The 21,186-nt window shown below is 58.0% G+C and overlaps 3 protein-coding genes across 9 annotated transcripts; all 3 read left to right on the top strand.

Moving 5' to 3' along the window:
• Positions 1 to 584: 584 nt before the first annotated feature.
• On the top strand, positions 585 to 7,040 carry LOC100229443 (flavin-containing monooxygenase 5). Of its 2 annotated transcripts, none has more exons than XM_030279741.4 (9): positions 585 to 668; positions 2,640 to 2,797; positions 3,006 to 3,194; positions 3,272 to 3,434; positions 3,681 to 3,823; positions 4,165 to 4,364; positions 5,310 to 5,659; positions 5,982 to 6,054; positions 6,263 to 7,040. In XM_030279741.4, the coding sequence occupies exons 2-9, from the start codon at positions 2,666 to 2,668 to the stop codon at positions 6,606 to 6,608; spliced, it is 1,596 nt and encodes a 531-aa protein (XP_030135601.4). In that variant the 5' UTR covers positions 585 to 668; positions 2,640 to 2,665; the 3' UTR covers positions 6,609 to 7,040. The 2 variants fall into 2 exon arrangements, with proteins under 2 accessions (XP_030135601.4, XP_030135600.4); XM_030279740.4 differs by lacking the exon at positions 585 to 668 and adding an exon at positions 1,421 to 1,599.
• A 132-nt stretch (positions 7,041 to 7,172) lies between these two features.
• Positions 7,173 to 12,705, top strand: LOC100232391 (flavin-containing monooxygenase 5-like). Of its 2 annotated transcripts, XR_012057182.1 has the most exons (9): positions 7,173 to 7,851; positions 8,986 to 9,174; positions 9,252 to 9,414; positions 10,083 to 10,225; positions 10,461 to 10,660; positions 10,750 to 11,099; positions 11,495 to 11,567; positions 11,659 to 12,195; positions 12,371 to 12,705. XR_012057182.1 is itself a non-coding variant. In XM_030279739.4 (8 exons), exons 1-8 carry the CDS (start codon positions 7,717 to 7,719, stop codon positions 12,014 to 12,016), a joined length of 1,611 nt encoding a protein of 536 aa, XP_030135599.4. In that variant the 5' UTR covers positions 7,173 to 7,716; the 3' UTR covers positions 12,017 to 12,705. The 2 variants fall into 2 exon arrangements, 1 of the variants encoding a protein (XP_030135599.4); XM_030279739.4 differs by having other exon boundaries at positions 11,659 to 12,705.
• Positions 12,706 to 13,316: 611 nt separating this feature from the next.
• PRKAB2 (protein kinase AMP-activated non-catalytic subunit beta 2) lies at positions 13,317 to 21,065 on the top strand. Of its 5 annotated transcripts, none has more exons than XM_030279758.4 (8): positions 13,317 to 13,419; positions 15,956 to 16,133; positions 16,352 to 16,518; positions 17,361 to 17,454; positions 18,022 to 18,142; positions 19,330 to 19,463; positions 19,776 to 19,844; positions 20,173 to 21,065. In XM_030279758.4, exons 2-8 carry the CDS (start codon positions 15,972 to 15,974, stop codon positions 20,248 to 20,250), a joined length of 825 nt encoding a protein of 274 aa, XP_030135618.1. In that variant the 5' UTR covers positions 13,317 to 13,419; positions 15,956 to 15,971; the 3' UTR covers positions 20,251 to 21,065. The 5 variants fall into 5 exon arrangements, with proteins under 5 accessions (XP_030135618.1, XP_030135617.1, XP_072788980.1 ...); XM_030279757.4 differs by lacking the exon at positions 13,317 to 13,419 and adding an exon at positions 14,586 to 14,722; XM_072932879.1 differs by lacking the exon at positions 13,317 to 13,419 and adding an exon at positions 14,748 to 15,040.
• The last annotated feature ends 121 nt before the right edge of the window (positions 21,066 to 21,186 follow it).

The raw sequence follows: 21,186 nt of genomic DNA, 5'->3' as shown, positions 1-21,186 counted from the left end.
ACGTGTGTGGCTAAAAGTTGCTCTTGACTCACTTGCATAACACGCCATGAGGTCCTGGTAGCACCCACCATCACCACTGCACAGCCCTGCTGGGTCACAGGCTGCCTGGCCACCCTCTTCTATGCTTCTCTGCAACTCCACCAGAGAGACCTTTGCTGTCCTGTGCTTGTCACCTCCAAGCATGTGTGCAGCCCACTGAAAGGACAGAGGAGCTTTCTGCTCCACTCATCACATGGCATTTCTGCCCGCTGTGGAAGGTGAGAGCAGACACTCCACAGCAGACACTGCTGCGCATATCCTGGGTGCTTGCCAGGTATGGGGAACTGAATTTTCACAGACATCAACCAACCAAATACCAACCTAAACCAAAATGTCATGGCATGACCCTGGTGCCCGACAGCACAGTTTGTACTGAGTCCAGCTACAGGGGGATAAAGTTCAGGGCTATGCAGCCTCTTGCAGGGAGAAGGGCAAATTCAGAGGCAACCTGCACAGAGGTTTCATAGCAACGGCAGAGCAGTGGAGAGCTCAGAGAGACCCTCTGTACCTGTTGCACTTGGGCAGTCTGTGCAGAGCTTGCAAGAGCCAGAAGCCAGCTGACAGCAGAGCAGGAAGAGTAGCACTGCCAGTGCTGCCACCTCTCCATTCCTGTGCTGATCCCGTGCTTGGTAAGATGCTTTTGATGCTTTTTGACAGGCAGGCACAGAGTGTGGGTTGGCAGCTCAGCATCTATGCCCTGCACAGAGATCAGCCCTTGCCAACAGCAAGGGACAGAAAGAGATTTATTAAGCTTACTGCAACATCTTACGAGTTTTGGAAGGTCAAAACCATTTCAGCTGCAGAGCTTGGCCCCTCTGCCTTCCTCAGCTCTACAGAAAAGTTCTCTGCATATGGAAGAGCAAATTTCCCCTGCAGTCTCAGGGGCTGGCTGGCTGCGAGTGTGCCAGGAGGCAGCAGCAAGTTTGGATCCACCTGGTCTGTGCCTCCTGCTGTGAGGGACAACCTTTTCCTTGCTGGTCCCACCACCCTCACCTCAGGGACACCCCAACAGCATGGTGCTCCTCTCACCGGGGTCCCACTGGCCCCAAGGACTCTGCTAGCCCGGGGGAGAGCCGTGGCTATAGGGACACTGTGCGGACATGCCCAGCCCAGGGGCACAGGGGACGTGGGCGCTACAGTGCCAGCTGCCACTGGAGCAGCGTCACCCCGGGTACCAGAAAGAGCGGGCGCGGGCCGATCCTGATAATGCTGGGGTCAAAGCGTAGGGCAGCGTGTGTTTCCCAAGCACGCAACCAGCAGGGTGGGCTGCGTGTCCGTGTCCCCGGGCAGCGCCGGGATCGCTCCTGCGGTGCCGGAACAGCCGCGAAGGCGGCGGGGCGGCCGCTCCTGGCTTCCCTTCCCGCGGCCCGGGAGGAGGGGCGGAGGGCAGGCCCCGCTCCCCGGCGCTGTGCGCCGCCAACCAGGCCGCGGGCCGGCGGAACGGGCCGGGGCACCCCGGCAGCGGCCCGAGCACGGCCCCGGGCCTCGCACGGCCCCGAGCCTCGCACGGCCCCGGGCCTGCCGCCAGCGATCCCTGGGCGGCTCAGCCCGCGGCCGCAGGTCGGTGACGGGAGGGCCCCGCGCTGCCCACACGCAGCGGCACCGGGACGGCGCCACAGGAATGTCCCCGGGGAAGGGAGAGGACAGAGGGCAGGGAGAAGGGTGTCCCCCACCCGGGAGGTCCCCACAGCAGGGCACAGCACTTCAGGGCACCTCCATCGCCGGGACTTGGCATGGGCGGGGAGATGTTGAGGCTTGTCGGAATCTGTGGGTATTGGTGATTCCGAGATTGTAGAAAGTCTCTGTCTTTCTGCCCCGTTGCCAAAGAAGCCATAATTCGTCTGTGCTGTTTCAAGGTTGTTTATTCTGTTTATCTCTAACATGTTCTGCTGCCCTGCCGCAGCTCTGTCCTGCAGGGCAGCGTGTGGGGCTCTGCCCTCAGTGGGATGGTACAAACATTATATACTACAAACTACGTGTACTATATTTACAATAATGTGCCAATATCTATCATCTACGTTGAACAGCGTGTCCCCAGCCTAAACCAACAGAAAAATGCCAACACTACAGTGAAACATGGAGGGCATGAAGAAGGAGGAAAAGGACAAGACACACCCAATTCCTCCATCTTGTCCCCTCTGAACCCCTAATCTAGAAACCTAAAATTTTACTTCTGCACCCGTGTCACACTTAATTATTACTCTTATCAAACACTCAAAGCTTGTAATTCATCCTGTAAGATTGAAAACTCCTCTCCATGGACAGAGATCAGAGACAGTGTCTCTCGGGGCTCTGTACAGGGGGGTTCCTGACCCCCTGCCAGGGTCCCAGACCTGCCAGGGCAGCCAGAGGGAAGCCCTGGATTCCTACAGAGGCTCACTGACACCCGGTGGGATTTCTCCTCAAGGCATCCAGAGGCAGCACCACCGTAGTGCAAAACCCAGCACTGGCCAGGTCCACACCTGCGGGGGACAGCAGTGCCTTTGGGGACAAACGTTTGATGGGCTGCCTCTCTTGCTCGGGACCTCTTTGACCAGGGTCAAAGTCTTGCACAGTTGCAGCCCTGGCAGCTCAGCCCCGCTGTCCGACGCTGTCCCCAGGCAGAGAGCCGGCGGTGGAGCGCAGCATGGCAAAGAAGGTGGCCATCATCGGCGGCGGCAGCAGCGGGCTGTGCGCCATCAAAGCCTGCCTCCAGGAGGGGCTGGAGCCCGTCTGCTTCGAGAGGACTGGCGACATCGGAGGCCTCTGGAGGTTTGAGGTAAACCCTGCTGGCCACCTGTCCTGCTTGGGGTCAGCACGGTGACCCTCAGGGGTCAGTGGTGGCTGGTGGGGTGGCAGCCGGCCATAGTAGGATCTCCTGGGTGAGACTGAGGGCAGGGGCTCCGTGAAAAGAAGCACCTCATCAGCCCCAGCCATCCTTCCCCATCATTCCCCGGGCAGCGCTGAGCTGTGCCCCACTCCCACAGGAGCACCCCGAGGACGGCCGTGCCAGCATCTACCACTCCCTCATCATCAACACCTCCAAGGAAATGATGTGCTTCAGCGACTTCCCCATCCCTGAGGACTTCCCCAACTACATGCACAACTCCAAGATCATGGAGTACTTCCGCATGTACGCCCAGCACTTCGACCTGCTCCGCCACATCCGCTTCAGGGTGAGGGCTGGGGCCGAGGGGGAGGTGGCAGCGGGAACGGGGGCACAGGGTGCCTGACACCGCTCCCCTGTGCCCAGACCAGCGTGTGCCGCGTGTCCAAGCGCCCCGACTTCGCCAGCAGCGGGCAGTGGGAGGTGGTGACGGAGAGCGAGGGGCAGCAGGAGGCGGCCGTCTTCGACGCCGTGCTGGTGTGCAGTGGGCACCACACCGACGCTCATCTCCCGCTCAGTTCCTTCCCAGGTACTGCCCCGTACCCTGGTGTGAGGAGACACCAGAGACGCTAGAAAGGTAGTCCATGCCAGTCCCTATTCTCTCTGCTGCTTTCCCTCCTGGCCCAAATATTTCCCTGCCTTGCTTTGACTCCAGGAGTGCTCCTGTGCTCCCCAGGAGTGGTTTGGTGGGGCACGGGAGAATCTCCAGTCCTTAGGGGGTGATCTTCCAACCTGGCAGCAGGAAGCCAAGCATCTCTTCTCCTCCTGCTCACAGGAATTGAGAAGTTCAAGGGCCACTACCTCCACAGCCGAGACTACAAGGGTGCTCAGGCTTTCACAGACAAAAGAGTTGTTGTCATCGGGATCGGCAATTCGGGGTCAGACCTGGCTGTCGAGATCAGCCAAAGAGCCCAGCAGGTAAGCAAGAGTAGTGTCCCGGTGGGGAGGATTGCCCCTGTGGGTCCCTGTCAGCTCTGCAGGGACACCAGGACCAAGGCACTTGCACAGCTGGTGCTCCATGCCAGCACTTGTTGTGTTTGGCAATGCTGGCTCCTGCCAATCCCAGCTGCCAGGCAATTGAGAGTTGGTCCCACTCCCTTGCGAGATGCCAATCACCAGCTCCCTCTGCCCTCTGGGTATTTACCCAATGCTTGGGCAGCAAAAAGCAGAGTGATCCCAGGGCAAGAGCGCATCCCCCGCAGGGCAGCCCTCCCAGGACCACCACTGCTTCCAGCCAGTGATGCTTCTTCCTTGTCTAGGTCTTCCTCAGTACCCGCCGGGGTGCGTGGGTCTTCAACCGAGTTGGAGATGGGGGCTACCCCATCGACACCATCTTGAACACCCGCCTGAAGACATTCCTGCAGGGGCTGCTCGGCTCGTCCGTGGCATGTGACTACATGGAGAAGAAGCTGAATGCCAGGTTCGATCACTCACACTACGGCCTGAAGCCAAAGCACAGGTATCACCAAACATTCCCCCTGCCCAGAAGGGATGGTCTGCTTGCTTCTGTGTCCTGCCCAGTTTGGTCATTTGTGTTGGTTTGGAAAAACAGGTGTCTGCTAAGGAAGGCAGGAGCCTCTCCTGAAATGAGGAAGAAAAAAAGGAAAACAATTAGGCCCCCTCACTCCAAATTGTTATAAATTTGAAATTAAGGGGGACTCTCAGGCAAAAATGTGGGAGCAAAAATAACAGTTCCTTATTAGGGAAGAAAATAAAAAGATAAAATAAACAATACAGTGAACCAAAACAACACTGACAGAGTCAGAACACAACCTGACACCCTGTTGGTCAGGGTGTTGGCAGCAGTTTAATTGGGAATTATGGCTGCAGTCCTCCTGTAGTGGCAGATGTGGTTCTATTGGAGCAGTGATACTGTAGAAAAGGGTGTAGTCTTCCTGTAGTGGAAGAGGCAGCTGTTCCTCTGGGAAATCTAGTGCAGAAAAAGCTGTGCTGGTGTTCTAGAAACTCAACATTAAATCCAGGTAGAAATGCTTGGCTCTTCCCTCTGGGCAGCACATCTCACAGTGGAGTGTTATAGTTCTTATCAGTCATGCAGTGACATTCAATAGCCCATCAGCAGCAGCTGTCTCCCCTGAGAGAGGACTGGTTGTGGAAGAGATCAGGAAAACTGCCCACTTAACAGAAGACAACTGCCATACAGATGGCAAATGGAATACATCTTGCATTTCCATCTGAGACACCATTCCCTTCTCCCTGTTCTCGGACTGGGTTATTATTTTGTTGTGCCCAGGCAATGCTTGAGGGAGCCACCACTGCCCCTTCCAAGGTCTCTTGGAGACAGCAGCGTAGGGGCAGCTGCCCCAGAGCAGGGAGCAGCAGCTGGAGCAGGACACAGAGCAGACACTCCCTTCCCAGTGCCCTAATGGCTTTTTGCACCTTCCAGGGTCTTTCACCAGCACCCAACCGTCAACGATGACCTGCCCAACCGCATCATTTCAGGCAGGGTGCAGGTGAAGCCGAACATCCAGGAGTTCACAGAGACATCTGCCATCTTTGAGGATGGCACCAGAGAAGACGTTGATGCCGTAGTTTTTGCCACGGGATACAGCTTCTCCTTCCCGTTCCTCGAGGGCTGCGTGAAGGTGGTGGAGAATCAGATTCCCCTCTACAAATACATGTTCCCCCCTGACCTGGAAAAGCCAACGCTGGCTTTCATTGGCCTCATCCAGCCCCTAGGAGCCATCATGCCCATCTCAGAGCTCCAGTGTCGCTGGGCCACCCGTGTCTTCAAAGGTAAGTCAGGCAAACCTGTTCTGTGGATGTGATCCTGGAGTGAGGGCAGATGGTGCCAAGACATGTTGAGAAGGCAGCAGATGGTTGTGCCATCTTGGCCACGGTGATGGCATGGCTGCCTTGTGGCTGTCATGGTGGGATGGCCTCTTCTTTGAGAGGCACAGGTCCATCCCTACCCTGAGCTCTACAGGCTGCTCCTTCCCATCCTGCGGCACTTGGACATCCCTCGGGTGCAAAACCACACACCAGGGTGGTGCTGGCAGAGGCACAGCATGCAGGCAAGGCCAGAACTACAGTGGCCACTGTGTCTCATCCTCCCCAGGGCTGAACGAGCTGCCCCTGCAGCACGACATGGAGGCTGACATTGAACAGAAGAAAGAAGTGATGGCAAAGCGGTAAGATCCCTGCAGGAGCACCAAGGGGCTGCCTTTGGCACAGCTGCTCATGGGCATCCATCCTGTCCCCTGGATGCGTCCTGCCACATTTGTGTGTGCCAACAGAGGGCAGGGATGTGGTTGGCCACACTACCCAGTCCTTCCTGGTGTGCAGGGCATCTGCCAGCTCTGCTTCCAGCACCTACCTGCCCTCCCTCCCTGCCCGCAGGTACGTGAAGAGCCAGCGGCACACCATCCAGGTGGATTACATCCCTTACATGGACGAGCTCGCCTGCCAGCTGGGGGTCAAGCCCAACCTGCTCTCCCTGTTCCTCACGGACCCCAGGCTGGCCATGGAGGTGGCCTTCGGTCCCTGCACGCCGTACCAGTACCGGCTGCGGGGCCCGGGCGCGTGGGCAGGAGCCAGGGCCGCCATCCTCAGCCAGCAGCAGCGCATCCTCAAGCCCCTGCAGACACGACATGTGGAAGAGAGCACCTCAGCCCCTGCCATGCCCCTCATCTTCAAGCTGATTGGGGCCGTGGCCATCCTGGCAGCTGTTTTTGCTTACTTGTAGGTGCCCTGCAAGCGCAGGAAGGGAGGCTTTTGTCCTGGGGTGACTCCTTAAACCGGGACAGCTTTGCAATGTGTTGTGACACTGGCTGGCTACCCCTGCCCCTTGGCAGCCTGTGCACCCCAGTGGTGGCAGAAACCTTCCTCCTGCCTTGCACGGCCCAGCTGTGACCATACCATGAACTAGGGATGCACAGAACCTCCCCAGCTGCCAAAGTAATACTTGGGCTCCTGCTCTGCACCTCTCCTTGGGGAATGCTGTCATGGACAGAGGAGGAAACCTGCTCACTGCAGGCTAAACTCCAGTCCCTCTCAGCTAGCGCTCCAGGCTTTTCTGTCCGCTGTAACCCAGCCGTGCTAATTTTGCCACATGCGCACCAGAGCTAAGCAGCAAAGGCACAGCACACTTTCTAAGTGGATAAATGCATTAAACAGCCACGTGTCTCTCCTGTTACTGACACCATCATGACCCTCTGTGTGCCATGGGAATGCTCAGAGGTTTGAGATTGGCCTTGTAGAACTGGCCTACTACAGCATGGGCTGACGTACACATACACTCCACAGTGAGACAGCCTCTCCCAAGGTGTGTCCCACCACAGCGGGTCCTGGTGCTCACCATGGCACGGCTCAGAGCCACCCTGCTCACCTGCACACAGCTCCTCCAGAAAGTGGCTGGGTGGGCTGGGCACCCAGAGGGGGTAAAGGATGGGGGTCCTGTCCATCAGATGCCTGGGCTGGTCATGCCAGTCCCCTCCCCATCCCTTAAGTTTGTTTTCCATGCCACAGCTTGCTGAAATCTGAAGCACAGCCACATCTCTGCTCTGCCCAGGAAGACCCGGGGCAATGTTGGTATCATTAAGCGCTTACAGAACTTAGTGCGCCTCTTGCAGAGGGCAGGGCGGGCCAGGAGGTGTGGCAAGGAGGAGAGAGAAACCTGTAGATCATGTTTGGAAAAAGCGCATCTTGTGACACCTTGGCCACCCACAGGAAGTACAGGGACAGTCACCCTCAAAAGGAGCAGCACTGGGCAGCCTCCCTTGAGGGACGTGCCTGGCTCTGCAGCTCCCGGGCACAGCTTCTCCAGCATCCCTGCCCCCAGCACGCCGTGGGACATGGCTGCTCGCAGAGTAGCCATCATCGGCGCCGGTGCCTCCGGCCTCTGCGCCCTGAAATGCTGCCTGGATGAGGGGCTGCAGCCCACCTGCTTTGAGAGGAGCAAGGACATCGGGGGGCTCTGGCGCTTCGAGGTAAGCCCCACACAGCCAGCCTGTTCCTCAGCAGCACGGAGGGGCTGGGGGTCGGTCCTTGGCAGATAATGACACACCGTTCCCCTGCTTTGCATCCGCGCAGCAGGCAAGTTTCCAAGGAAAATCAAGGCAAGTAAAACTGATTTGGCAGCGTGGTGCCAGTCAGTGTGCCAGGCACGTAGGACCCAGCCCCTGCTCACCAGCAGCAGGATGAAGCCTCCCCAGGGACTTCACTCCATGGCTTGCTCCCCCAGCGCAGATTTCCCCTTTCCCATTCCTCCCCTCCCAGTCTCATCCACACCTTCCTCTGCTGTTTTGCTCTTGGTCACTCCTAGCCCTTGCCTACCTATCTTATCTGACCCCGCTGTCTGTCCCTGTCCTGCCCAGAACTTTCCTGGAGTCATGGTTGCCCCTCTTTCTGTGCCACTCACCCACACAGAGACACCGTGTCCTGCCTTCTCTGAGCCTTCGCCTGTCCCTGCCTTGGAACAATCCTGGAGCTCATCTCTGCCCCACCTAGAGAAGCTGCTGACATTAATCCCATGGACCACCAACAAAATGACCAGTGTTCCCACCATGCCCTGATATGTGTGTGGGAGAGCTCTGGGGGGACACAGGTGGCATCATGCCAGAGTGGGCTCTGGGGTGGATCTGTCACAGTCCACTAGTTCTACCTGTGATGGGTCAGGGACAGGGTTGGTGGAGCAGAACCAGAGCAGCAGCATCCAGTTGTCGAGACACAGACCTGGTAAGCAGGAGCAACCACCCAGCGGGAAGCACTGGAATTGGCTCCACAACTGGTGAGACCTAATGTGGCAGCCAGGGCAAGGCACCACAGGAGCTTTGGGAATGCACTGCCTCACAGGGGCAAGGAGTGGAAGTGGGGAAACTGAGGCACAAGACCACCATGACCCGCTGTCACCACTGCCTGGCTCCCACCAGTCCAGAGACACATCCCTGGGTTTTTTTTTGAGGGGGGGGGTGTTTCTCAACCACAGGAGAGTTGCTGGGTGCAGGGATCAGTGCTACAACAACCTGTGGCTTAATCCTGGACCCACGGGGGAGGTGCCAGGTGGGGCAGGCAGGTGGCCCATCGTTCCCCGGGCAGCGCTGAGCTGTGCCCCGCTCCCACAGGAGCACCCCGAGGACGGCCGTGCCAGCATCTACCGCTCCGTCATCATCAACACCTCCAAGGAAATGATGTGCTTCAGCGACTTCCCCATCCCTGAGGACTTCCCCAACTACATGCACAACTCCAAGATCATGGAGTACTTCCGCATGTACGCCCAGCACTTCGACCTGCTCCGCCACATCCGCTTCAGGGTGAGGGCTGGGGCCGAGGGGGAGGTGGCAGCGGGAACGGGGGCACAGGGTGCCTGACACCGCTCCCCTGCGCCCAGACCAGCGTGTGCCGCGTGTCCAAGCGCCCCGACTTCGCCAGCAGCGGGCAGTGGGAGGTGGTGACGGAGAGCGAGGGGCAGCAGGAGGCAGCCGTCTTCGACGCCGTGCTGGTGTGCAGTGGGCACCACACCGACGCTCATCTCCCGCTCAGTTCCTTCCCAGGTACTGCCTGTGGGCTGCTCGCCTGCTCCCTGACATCCCTAAATGCCTCTGCAGTTTTACCACACCAGGGGGGATTGCATGAGTGTCCCAAGCATCCTGCTGGCAGATACCACCGCTGCCAGCGTGCCTCTCCCACCTGAGACAGGCTCCCTCTCCATGCTGCTGGCCAAGCAGCTGTGGGCCCTCCAGCTCCTCACCAAGGCTGGAGGGCTCAGCACTGGTGGTGGTCTTGCCTCTGGGTGCCAGGTGAAAATGCCTGGAGAACTTCCAGCTGTGGAGACCCTCTTTGGCTAGGGAACAAGCTGAATCACACTGTCACCAGGGTCTGGTGAGGTGGCACAAACCCTGATTATTCCTCTACTGGCAATGCATGGCAGCAGACAGGATCTGCAGCAGAATTTTGGGATGGAAGCATGGAATTCTCCAGTCCAAGCTCTGTTCCAAGGCAGGCTAGTCCCAAAGCCAGATCAGGATGCTCAGGGCTACACTAAGAATCTTCCATTTTGGTGATGCCACCACCTCTCTGGGCAGCCACCCCAGGGCTGCATAACTCCAGTTGGTCACACTGCTGCTAGCTTGTTCCCAAAACACACCACCAGCCTTGAACAAGGGGCAGCCACCCTCCTGCTCCACAACCCAGCCCAGCACGGCTTCCCTCTCTCTTCCAGGGCTGGAAAAGTTTGAGGGCTGGTACCTGCACAGCCGCGACTACAAGAACCCTCAGCCCTTTTTGGGAAAACGGGTGGTCGTGGTTGGCATTGGGAATTCAGGCATCGATATCGCAGTGGAGCTGAGCCACACAGCCAAGCAGGTGTGCTGGGAGAGCTCACAGGGACAGAACCCCAGAGGGCACCGAGCATCACCCACCATCCCCTGTGGGCTCCCTAACCTCCAGCACCTGGCACAAGCACCCTGTCCCCTCTCTCTGGGGGTGGCTGTGGTGGTCCCAGCAGCTGTGCTGGCTGCTCTGTCTCTGGAGCACAGCAGGGGCCCAGCCCAGTCTGAGCATGCTGCCGTGCCACCACCTCCCTTCACCTTCCTTCCAGGTTTTCCTCAGCACCAGGCGTGGGTCCTGGGTGATGCACCGGGTGGCAGACAGCGGGTACCCCTTTGATTTCATCTACATCAGTCGCTTCATTCAGCTCCTCCAGAACCTGCTGCCTCCAAGTATCACCAGTTCCTTCCTGGAGCGGAAGCTGAATGCCCGCTTTGACCACGCACTCTATGGCCTAAAGCCCAAGCACAGGTGAGCACCCCAGCAGCACCCTGGGTACCTGCTCCAGCAATGCCCATCCCCCTGCCAGGGCCTGAACAAGGTCTGTCTGTGCCTTCCAGGGTCTTTCACCAGCACCCAACCGTCAACGATGACCTGCCCAACCGCATCATTTCGGGCAGGGTGCAGGTGAAGCCTAACATCCAGGAGTTCACAGAGACATCTGCCATCTTTGAGGATGGCACCAGAGAAGACGTTGATGCCGTAGTTTTTGCCACGGGATACAGCTTCTCCTTCCCGTTCCTCGAGGGCTGCGTGAAGGTGGTGGAGAACCAGATTCCCCTCTACAAACACATGTTCCCCCCTGACCTGGAAAAGCCAACGCTGGCTTTCATTGGCCTCATCCAGCCCCTAGGAGCCATCATGCCCATCTCAGAGCTCCAGTGTCGCTGGGCCACCCGTGTCTTCAAAGGTAAGTCAGGGCAGTTTGAGGGATGCAACTGGGCTCCCCCAGCCACGCCAAGACTGAGTTATTGCTGGTGGCATCCCCTCAAATGCTGCCTCTCCACACTCACCTTTTTATCTTCCTTTTACTTCTTCATGAAGACAAAACCCCACTTTGCACTTTTCTATGACTCTTGCACTGTTCTCTTGTGGGGGTCACTAACTGGTGCTGTTGCCTCCAACCACAGTCTTCCTTTCCTTTCCTGCTGTTACTTTCTTTGCCCATGTCTCCCACTTTGCCCCTAACGCAGTGGCACATCCCAAAAGCCCCATGTGCAAACAGAGGCCAGGCTGGGCTGCAGAGCCATCCCGACTATGGCAGAAGCACAGCCCAACCTCCAGCTCCAGCCTCCTTTTGCCCAGGGCTGCAGGGTCTGCCGTCATCCACTGACATGCTGGCCGAAATCACACAAACCAAGCAGAGAATGGCTGAGAGGTAAGGCCCCCGTGCAGCACGGCCCTGCCACCCTTACCCCCGGTGCTCCCCGTGTCAGACCCTCCTGCCCTCCCTCCCTCCCTGCCCGCAGGTACGTGAAGAGCCAGCGGCACACCATCCAGGTGGATTACATCCCTTACATGGACGAGCTCGCCTGCCAGCTGGGGGTCAAGCCCAACCTGCTCTCCCTGTTCCTCACGGACCCCAGGCTGGCCATGGAGGTGGCCTTCGGTCCCTGCACGCCGTACCAGTACCGGCTGCGGGGCCCGGGCGCGTGGGCAGGAGCCAGGGCCGCCATCCTCAGCCAGCGGCAGCGTGTGGTCCGGGCCCTGCAGCCGCGGGCCAGCCGCCACCCTGCCCGCCCCAGCGCCGCGCCACACGTCCTCACGGTGCTCTTCAGCATCGCCATGATTGTGGCCACCCTCGTCTATGTCTCGCTCTGTCCTTAGCCTAAAGGCAAGGAGACAGCAGGTCCTGCCGGCAGTCTTCTCCGTTCCCCTTGGGCTTCTGTCTGTTGTGTCTCGCTAGCTATGCCAGAGCACGGAGGGAGCCGTTCCTTGAAGGTGCAGCCGAAGCGATACGCGGAATAAATAAATTGCCTCCACAGCCTGGGGTAGTTATGAAGTGGGTATGTATTGCCAGCGCTCAGCACAAGTGAGATCGCTCTCCAAGACTTGTCCACTGAGCTTTGGTCGGACCCAAACCTTTATTCACAAAGGTGTTCCATATGCAGTACATTACAAAACTTTTTTATGCATATTCAACCCCTGGCTTCGCCTGTCCTCGCCTCTCATGCTATATAGGTCCACGCCCTTCTGTGCATGTGAGGTTTGCTGTGGTGGTCCTGCAGGGGTCTCTGGTGGTGTCTGAGGCTGAAGATCGTGATGTTCCTCAAGGTTGAACTTTTGAACTCTTATCTGCGCATGTGCTTTCGGTCTTTTGGTGCTTATCTGAGTACCATCTGTCAGTCTTGCTAAGTTTGGAGGCAGAGGAGCCTCTTTATCTGGGTTCTTTGTATTTTCATGCCCCTTTTTGTTATTGTTCCTTACGCAATAAGCTTCAGTAATTTGCATTTTCTTATGCCCTTTTGTACCTTGGCAGAGGTTTCTTAAGTAAAAGGTAAAACTTCAACACATAACTCTACAAGCTCGAATATAAATGCTTAATTCATTTTGCTAACTTAAGTGAATTCCAAAAACCCCTGTTCCACAGTCTGGTCTGTTGAGCTTTCCTGCTGCGATACCCTGCCCGCAGCGAACATGGCGGCCGCGGCCGTGCCCACAGCGAACATGGCGGCCGCGGCCGTGCCCACAGCGAACATGGCGGCCGCGGCCGTGCCCGCAGCGAACATGGCGGCCGCGGCCGTGCCCACAGCGAACATGGCGGCCGCGGCCGTGCCCACAGCGAACATGGCGGCCGCGGCCGTGCCCGCAGCGAACATGGCGGCCGCGGCCGTGCCCGCAGCGAACATGGCGGCCGCGGCCGTGCCCGCAGCGAACATGGCGGCCGCGGCCGTGCCCTCAGCGAACATGGCGGCCGCGGCCGTGCCCGCAGCGAACATGGCGGCCGCGGCCCTGCCCGCAGCGAACATGGCGGCCGCGGCCCTGCCCGCAGCGAACATGGCGGCCGCGGCCCTGCCCGCAGCGAACATGGCGGCCGCGGCCGTGCCCACAGCGAACATGGCGGCCGCGGGGCGCGGGCCGCGGGGCGGGGGCGGGGCGCGGCCGCGGGGCGCGGCGGGGGCGGGTCAGAGCGCCCCGCAGCGGCCGGCGGGGGGTGGCGCCATCTTGGACGGAGGCGGAGAGCGGGGCAGCGGCGGCGGCGGCGGCGGAGGAGGAGGAGGAGGAGGCAGGTGGGGTCCGGCAGGGCCCGGGGACGGCGGGCGGGTGTGAGGGTGGGTGTGAGGGTGGCGGCTCCCCGGGCGCCGCCGCGGGAGGCGGTGGGTGAGGCGTGGCTGCGCGTCCCCGCGGTGTAGCGGTGTCCCGGAGCCCGCAGCGGTGCAGACCCCGCCTGGCAGCCTCCCCGGAGGGCCCGACCCCTGCCGGTGTGTCCCGCTCCTCCCCCGGCCGCGGCAGACCCGCGAGTGCCCGTGGGCCGAGCCCGCCGTGACAGCCCCGCTGCCGCCCCGCCGAGCAGAGCCCCAGCCCCAGCCCCAGCCCCAGCCCCAGCCCCAGCCCTGCCTCCTCGGAGGGAGATTTTCCGCCCCCGCTTTCCCAGCTCATCCCCCTCACGGCGACCTCAGGGCTCAGCTCTGCTTCCCGTCTCCGAAAGAGGGAGATCCGGGCGGATCAGGCTTCCCTGGGCGGTGTCAGCCCGGCGAGGTGCTGGACCCTCCGAGCCCCGGGAATGCCTGCCGGTACTGGCGGTGCCGCCATCCCTCCGCACACGCCGCTTCGGGCTGCCTGCCCCTGCTTCCCAGCCCGGCCGCTTCCCGGGGAGGGCAATGGGCATAACTCACATGTCATCTTCCACATGAGAAGCTGGGGCTGGCTGGAACCGAAGGGCCCCGGTGATGGGGCAGGCAGGCAGCCACCTTGCTGTGGGCTGTGGCTGGCAGGGGCTTGCTGCCAGACTGGGAGTGGATGTGCCAAGATGCCGTGGACTGTGGTGTGGACATTTCCATCCATTACTTGAGTGTACCTGTGTCACACCATCTCCTAATGCTCCAAGGGCTGGCCTGGATGCAGGAGGGTTTGAGCTGTAAAAGTTAATTCAGCAAAGCCAGGTATTGCAGACTGTGCACAAAGACCTGTCCTGGCACAGCCCGGGTGCCTGTGTGTGTGATGCAGGGGATTCAGGTGGCACACAGCAGACAGGAGCCTGGGATAAACCTTAGGGAGTGCTTGGAGAGCATGACCTGTAAGGGACAGAGGGACTGGAGTGTTTTAGAGAAGAGAAAGGGAAGCTTCACACCCGTTAACACCTGCACATATCTCCCAGGTCTGTCCTGCTACAAGGGAAGTTCAGCCTTTCCCACCTTCCTCCCTGGAGATGAGAAGTAAGGGAGCCTTAGTGAAGATACTGGAGAGGAAACTCCTCAACAGCAGATCTGGTGGTACAGGGGCAGTTTTTGTGAGGAGCTGTCTGAGCCTCTGCAGAGCAGAGGGGGAAGGTGTCAGAGCAAGAGGTGTAGCTCATTTGACCTGGATCTTCAGGTATACTTGATCTGCCCTGAGAGGGGTGGGGGTATGGCTTAGCTGCCCACTTGAGCTGCCTTTTAGCCCTCAGGATTTAAGAAATACCGTAGTAATTGCTCCATAATGTTCTAAAGCCTGGATTTGGCTGGCAGCCTCGCTTGGCACTCTTCATATAACTTGATCTTTTAAACAAACCTCCAAATGTCACAAGCGAGCACATGAAGCAAGGCTGGCTGTCTCCTTGCTTGCTCTGCAGAGCCCAAGGTAAGCTGAAAGCTGCAAAATAAGCCTGGAAGTGGGCAAAAACTCCAGTCCATCTTGGCTCCTGGAAAGAGGGTAAGGCCTGAACAGTCCTGTGTAGCTTGCAGTGGCTTTGTTGTTTATCCTAAAAGGTGTGTAGTTGTTCATGGCTTGGTCAATTCTCCTGTTTTGCTTTCTCTGAGCTGGGTGAGACTGGGGATGGAGACCCAGCTTCAGCTGCAGAGGGACACTGAGGTGACCAGAGCTGCCCTTCCCTCACCTTGTCCCTCCAGACAGCTGGGCAGGTGCTGGCTAAGTCCCAACAAACAGTCCTCCTTGGTGTGCTGTGCTGCAGCTGACACAGTGACTTGCCTGGTGAATCATAAGTGAATGCTGCTGAGAGCTGAGCTTTTTACAGACACCACAGCATTAGCCCTGCTCCTTGGACAAGCTCCAGCTTGGGCAATTCCATTCGGACACTTTAAATGCTCCCTGTCGCCTTTGCAGGCACAAGGCTCTGCTCTTCTGCCTGCGAGCTCTTGGAGACTTGTTGGGGACTGCAAAACAGCTGCTACTTTCACTCTGTGGCTGTTTTCTTGCTGGGCTGTCTGTAGAGCCTGACTGCAGGACTCTGAAAGAGGCTCTGTTAACGCCAGGCAGTTGATTTACCAATAATGGTTTGCTTTCTTTTTCCCGTCAGCTCTACTCTGTTGGCTTCCGAGGGCTGATGTGGGACGCAGGTGAAGTCATATTGGTTTTGGAGTCTTAACAATTACGAGCTTAACTAGAATGATGGTTCTTAAGGATGTGGCTATAATTAGGTCCAGCTGTCTTGTTTGTTGATTTCCCATTCAGCTCCCAAACTTGGTAGTGGAAATGAATTTGGGGCCTTTTTTAGGATTGCTGTTTGTCTCCACTGGCAAAGAACATTTGGGAGACAGCTCTTTTGCTCCTGTCCTTGCTGCCAGAGCCCGTGGGCAAAGGCAGGGTGTTGTTGTGTCTCCCTCCCAGGGGCTGCTGAGCTGTCATGGGGAACACCACCAGCGAGAGGGTGTCTGGGGAGCGCCATGGCTCCAAGTCCCACCGCTCGGACGGCTCCGGTGCCTCCCACCCCGCCAAGGAGCATCCACACAAGATCATGGTGGGCAGCACCGACGACCCCAGCGTTTTCAGCTCCCAGGACTCCAAGGTAGGGGCTGGCTGCTCCCTTCCCTGCCTGGCCTCCAGAGCCTCAGCACACTGCCTGTGTAGGGCTATGCGAGGGGTCTCTGGGGAGCTGGGAGCCTGGAGGAGCTCTGTGGTGCTCCTGTGGGTGATGTGCAGGTGGGCTGGTAGAGGCCAGCTGTATGAATGCGTTCACAGTTGTCTCTGCGTCTCAGTCTCATCTCTCTGGTTTTCTTTGCGCAGATTCCTGGGGACAAGGAGTTTGTGTCGTGGCAGCCAGATCTGGAGGAGTCAGTGAAACCATCCCAACAGGCTCGTCCGACTGTCATACGCTGGGCTGATGGAGGCAAGGAGGTCTTCATCTCTGGATCCTTCAACAACTGGAGCACCAAGATCCCACTCATAAAGAGGTAGCCAGTCCCTCAAGTCATTTACTCTGTGTTCTTGTCTGCTCCAGTGCAGAGAACGTTTTCCTGTGCTCTCTTGGCTTTTCTGTGTTCTCTCAAGCTGTGGGTCTGAGGCAAATACCCAGTCAGCTCCTTCCCTGCGTGGTGCTGCAGGGACAGTGGGAAGTTGTGAAACAGGGACAGGACAGGCCACTTTGCTTGCCCAGCTGGATGTCACGCAGCAGCCAGTGCTGGCAGCAGAGCCCTGCCCAGGTATGCAGCAGTCCTCTGGAAGCTGTCAGCTCTTCCTTTGGCTGCACTATTACCCCATGCCTAATTGTATAGCTGCCAGTGAGTGTTAGTTGTTTGTCCCTCACATATCTTCCTGCCCTAATGATGTTCTCGCTGTTCTGCAGCACATCTGTGACTTACATGGAAGCTCATGTAGGACTCTAGCAATTAATCTGGAATGAGTTTATCTCAGTTTTCAGACTTGACAAACAGAGCTGTCCCACTTGCTCCTGTCCTGCTGTGCCAGCACAGGGCAGGAGCTTTGTCCATGTGTTCTTCTTAGCCTGGCTTGCACAGGGTGTCTGTCACGTCCACTTTCTCAGGGCACGGAGGGCTGGACTGACACTTGCAGCTGGGCTGCCAGGGGTTTGAGCCATGGAATGCTCAAATGAGCATTGGAATGCTCGTGCCTGTTGTGGCCATGCCTTGGGTCACTGAAGAAGAGCAAGCCTAACCCTGCATGAAGGTGTTGGGGTGGAGGGGCTGGGCAGTGCTGGTTCCTGGGGCCCTATGGAAGAGCAGCATTCAGAGCATCAACAGGCTGATGCTGTTGCACATCTGTTTTCTCTGCACAGCCACAATGACTTCGTTGCTATCCTGGACCTTCCGGAAGGAGAGCACCAGTACAAATTTTTTGTGGATGGCCAGTGGGTCCATGATCCATCTGAGGTAATGCTCCAAGCTTTATCCTTGCAGATCTTGTCTTCTTCAGGGAACTAGACAGGATGTAACTGCAGCAGAGGGGGAACAGGAGGAGCAGAGACTGTCTCCTGAAACAAGAGGCACACCTCTATCTTTTGACTCATTTTAGAGGCTGGTTCCTCTGGACTTAGTCATGATTTATGGGGAAGCATTGGGAAAGGGCCCGGAAAAGCCAGAAGGCCCTCAGTTCCCACTGAGAATTGGCAATGGGAAGATGGACCATGAAGTCAGCACTCACAGGTTCTCCAAACTGAATCATGGGGGAGCAGCATGGGAAGGACAACACACCTACCCATGGGCATGTAGCAGGATGGAGGATGGAAATAGGAGGTGGTGTAGGAGCCTGTGATAAAGGAAAATCCTCCCAGGTAAACAGTAGAGGTCTGTGAGCATAGGGCAGGGAGGGACATCAGCCACCTGTGCTCGGAGGTAGTGTTGCAGCAAAGACAGCTTGGGCTGGGAGGATCTAGGAAGCATTGAGTGTGCCTCAGTTGGAGGTGAACACAGGAAGATTCTCACCCCAGTTCTTTACAGCCTGTGGTTACCAGCCAGATGGGGACGATAAACAACCTCATCCACGTCAAGAAGTCTGACTTCGAGGTGTTTGATGCGTTGAAGGTGGATTCCCTGGAAAGCTCAGAAACCTCAGGTCGGGGTGAGTTTTGTGGCATTACAGCTTTGCATGTGCTATTTTCCACCTTCTCTGTTCTGAAACTCACTGCTCTGGGTGCACAGACCCCCTGAGCAGAGGTGTGGGCCTTCACTGGGGGTGAGTAGTGTTGGGCAGCATGTCCTGCTCAGCCCACAGCTGAGGCCTCGTCTCTCTGGAGGGGCTGTGTTGGTGTAACTGGTTCTGTGCTAGCACCATCCCAGAGCAGAGCTGTTGCAGTGGATAGCCGAGGGAGCCATTTCATACTGGGAAATGCCAGGAACATCGGCCCTTTCTGTCTGGTCAACTGTAAGTCATTTGATCCGGGGTACAAGCTAGGTGATAGCAGGATCCAGTTTATTTTCAGCAGCTACTCTTGGTTTTCATGCCAAGGTAATTTGTACCAGTGCTAGCACATTGCAAACCTCCCTGTCTGCTTGTGTTGCAGCAGCAGGTTAGGTTACCGCACAGGCAGCAGTGGTGCTGGCTCAGTGTGAAATGCTGGCAGGAAGCTCAGTCGTGTGTCTGTCGCTGGTACAGCCCCATCTCAGGTACAGCTCAGCTCCTCGTCCTTTCCCAGCCTGGGCAAGAGACGCTCTGCTGGAGAGAAGCCAGCCAGCAGCAGCAGCCCAAGGAGATGGAGCCCTTCTGGGGGCTGGCTGTTCCCAAAGGTTCAGATCAGATGTAGCTGGGAGATGCACCCAGTCCAGCTTTCAGCGACCACAAGCTCCCCAGGTCCCTCCTCTGTTTGGAACAGCTGCTCAGTGTAGAGTTTCTATTTGCCTTCCCCGGACCTCCTCATCAGGCAGCACCTAGAGCAACCTGCTCCCTGTGCCCCTGCTGCTGCAGGCACAGCTCTGGAGCAAGCCAGCTGCTTCCTGCAGGGAGAGGGACCTGGCTGAGCCGAGAGCTGTGCTTGAGGGTTCTTGTGTTGGGTATCATGGGGTGCCTGTGTTGTGTCAGTGCATGTACCAGCTTACAGCCTTGCTTGGGATTGCCATGGGCTCACCCAGCTGCTTTTTCTGATGTGAAAAGGCTGACCTGTTGCTATAGAATAGATCTGTGCGCATGGCTGGGAGAATGTGGAGAATGTTTGTGCTTGAAAGACCTTGATGAGTTCTTCTTAGGAGCTACTCTGTGCTCGCCCATCCTGCTTCAGTCATTTCATGTCTCTGCCTTTGTCGTCTCTCTAGATTTGTCCAGCTCCCCACCAGGGCCTTATGGCCAGGAGATGTACGTATACCGGCCCGAGGAGCGCTTCAAATCCCCACCCATCCTCCCACCTCACCTCCTCCAGGTCATCCTCAACAAGGACACCAATATCTCGGTGTGTACCAGCACGCTGCCCACTGAGAGAGCCACACTGGGGTTGGAATGGGAGTCCTGTCTGCAGGGAGCCTGCACTCCCCTTGACTGGGGTCTAGCCCTTGGCATTTACTAGGAAAGGCATCACTTTTCCCACTTACCACACTGATTTGGCCTTCTGGTGCTTAGCTCCTCCTGCTTAGCTTAGCTATTCCTGTTCAGAACAGCCAGAGGCGGTGGCAGCTCAAGCTGCCTGAGACAGCAGCTCCCTGTGCTGGCAGGGGCTGGGGGATCACGGCTCTGCTGTTCCCCTGTGACACTCCTCTCCTCCTAGTGTGACCCAGCACTGCTGCCCGAGCCCAACCACGTCATGCTCAATCACCTCTACGCGCTCTCCATCAAGGTAAGCGCAGGTTCTGCAAGGCTGCAGGTGAGGAGCTGCAGTGGCTCCCAGGAGCCTGCAGAACCTGCTCAGCTGTGGGGTGCAGATGGAGCTGGCTGCCTGCTGAGGGGTGGCACATAGAGGGGCAGAGGGTGTGACTTCCTGACAGTTCCCTTCAGCTAGCTGCCTCCCTGCAGCGTGGGGGAGCTAAGCATGTATCAGACCCTGCCCTTGCTCTGCCCTGCTGCCCTGTGGTTACTTGGACTGGCTGTGGCACTGGGGACAGCAGGAGCAGCTCCCCGAGCCCCAGGCGTGCCCTGGCCCCACATGCTGACTCTGTCTCCCTCAGGATGGCGTGATGGTGCTCAGTGCCACTCACCGCTACAAGAAGAAGTACGTCACCACACTGCTGTACAAGCCCATCTGAGCTGGGGCCTCACACGCTCCCCACACAGGACACGAAATGCCGCTTGTCTGCACACACTGGGCCACGGGACTGTGTGACAACTGGCCACTGGCTCCAGCCTCCAGCCTGGCAGGGACACGGGCCCCAGCAACAAGCTCAGGGCCACTGGGGCCTGTGACGCTGTCCCATCCTACCGGCGTGGTTCAGCCCTTGGTTTCCACCCACCTGCAGCTTCCCTTGGCTTCTGTGAGTCTCTGGGACCACTTTGCTGCTCACCAGAACAGCCCTTCTTCATGCCCAAGACAAAAAGGGCTTCACCCTGCCTGTCTTCTCCAGCCTGTGAGGGCCTCAAGGTGGTCCTGGCACTGCACCCAGTCCAGGCATCCAGGAACACATCCTGTTCTTTTGAAGGTTGTACTGCTGCCCTGGTGCTGAATCCCCAAGGCCATCTCGTCTGCGAGGGGCTCTGTGACACTCCAGCGTGACACCTGCCCCCTGTTCCACAGCCCTGGCCGTGGGGCTGCCCCCCAGCTTTTTTGAACCTCTGCAAGGTTCAGCATCGAGCCAGCATGATGGACGGTACAGCTGGACACAGCCACTCTTACCTGCTGCTGTGAGAGCACCATCAAGGACTGCAACACCCTGTTCCCAATATCAGCTGCTTCTGTGGGACAGGGCTCACTTTGTCACAGCCACCGGCACATGCCCATGCTGGAGGAGCCTGGGAAGAGCAGAGCCGGGCAGGCACTCCAGAACCCCGGCTGCACCGCCTGCTGCCGTAGCAGTGCCGTGGGACAGGGGGTTCTCTATTTATTACAGTATTTATTGTTCTCGGTGCTGCTTGCCTGGTGTTGGAGAGGGGGTCTAGAAGAGGAGGAAAGGGGGTCTAGAAGAAAGGGAGCACCCAGAGTGGCACAGAGCTGCCCTTGGGTTGTTAGTGTAGGGCACAGAGCCACC

This window comes from Taeniopygia guttata, chromosome 8 (assembly GCF_048771995.1).
Source record: "Taeniopygia guttata chromosome 8, bTaeGut7.mat, whole genome shotgun sequence".
Taxonomy (NCBI): domain Eukaryota; kingdom Metazoa; phylum Chordata; class Aves; order Passeriformes; family Estrildidae; genus Taeniopygia; species Taeniopygia guttata.
This window is presented reverse-complemented; position numbering and strand designations above follow the sequence as displayed.

Excerpts from the sequence above, each read along its gene's own strand:
- LOC100232391 (XM_030279739.4), top strand. The coding sequence starts at position 7,717 with ATGGCTGCTCGCAGAGTAGCCATCATCGGCGCCGGTGCCTCCGGCCTC. Across the intron at positions 9,175-9,251 it reads TCCGCCACATCCGCTTCAGG|ACCAGCGTGTGCCGCGTGTC; the intron begins GTGAGGGCTGGG and ends CCCTGCGCCCAG. Across the intron at positions 10,661-10,749 it reads GGCCTAAAGCCCAAGCACAG|GGTCTTTCACCAGCACCCAA; the intron begins GTGAGCACCCCA and ends TGTGCCTTCCAG.
- PRKAB2 (XM_030279758.4), top strand. The coding sequence starts at position 15,972 with ATGGGGAACACCACCAGCGAGAGGGTGTCTGGGGAGCGCCATGGCTCC. Across the intron at positions 17,455-18,021 it reads GGGTCCATGATCCATCTGAG|CCTGTGGTTACCAGCCAGAT; the intron begins GTAATGCTCCAA and ends AGTTCTTTACAG. Across the intron at positions 19,845-20,172 it reads TCTACGCGCTCTCCATCAAG|GATGGCGTGATGGTGCTCAG; the intron begins GTAAGCGCAGGT and ends TGTCTCCCTCAG.
- LOC100229443 (XM_030279741.4), top strand. The coding sequence starts at position 2,666 with ATGGCAAAGAAGGTGGCCATCATCGGCGGCGGCAGCAGCGGGCTGTGC. Across the intron at positions 3,824-4,164 it reads TCAGCCAAAGAGCCCAGCAG|GTCTTCCTCAGTACCCGCCG; the intron begins GTAAGCAAGAGT and ends TTCCTTGTCTAG. Across the intron at positions 4,365-5,309 it reads GGCCTGAAGCCAAAGCACAG|GGTCTTTCACCAGCACCCAA; the intron begins GTATCACCAAAC and ends TGCACCTTCCAG.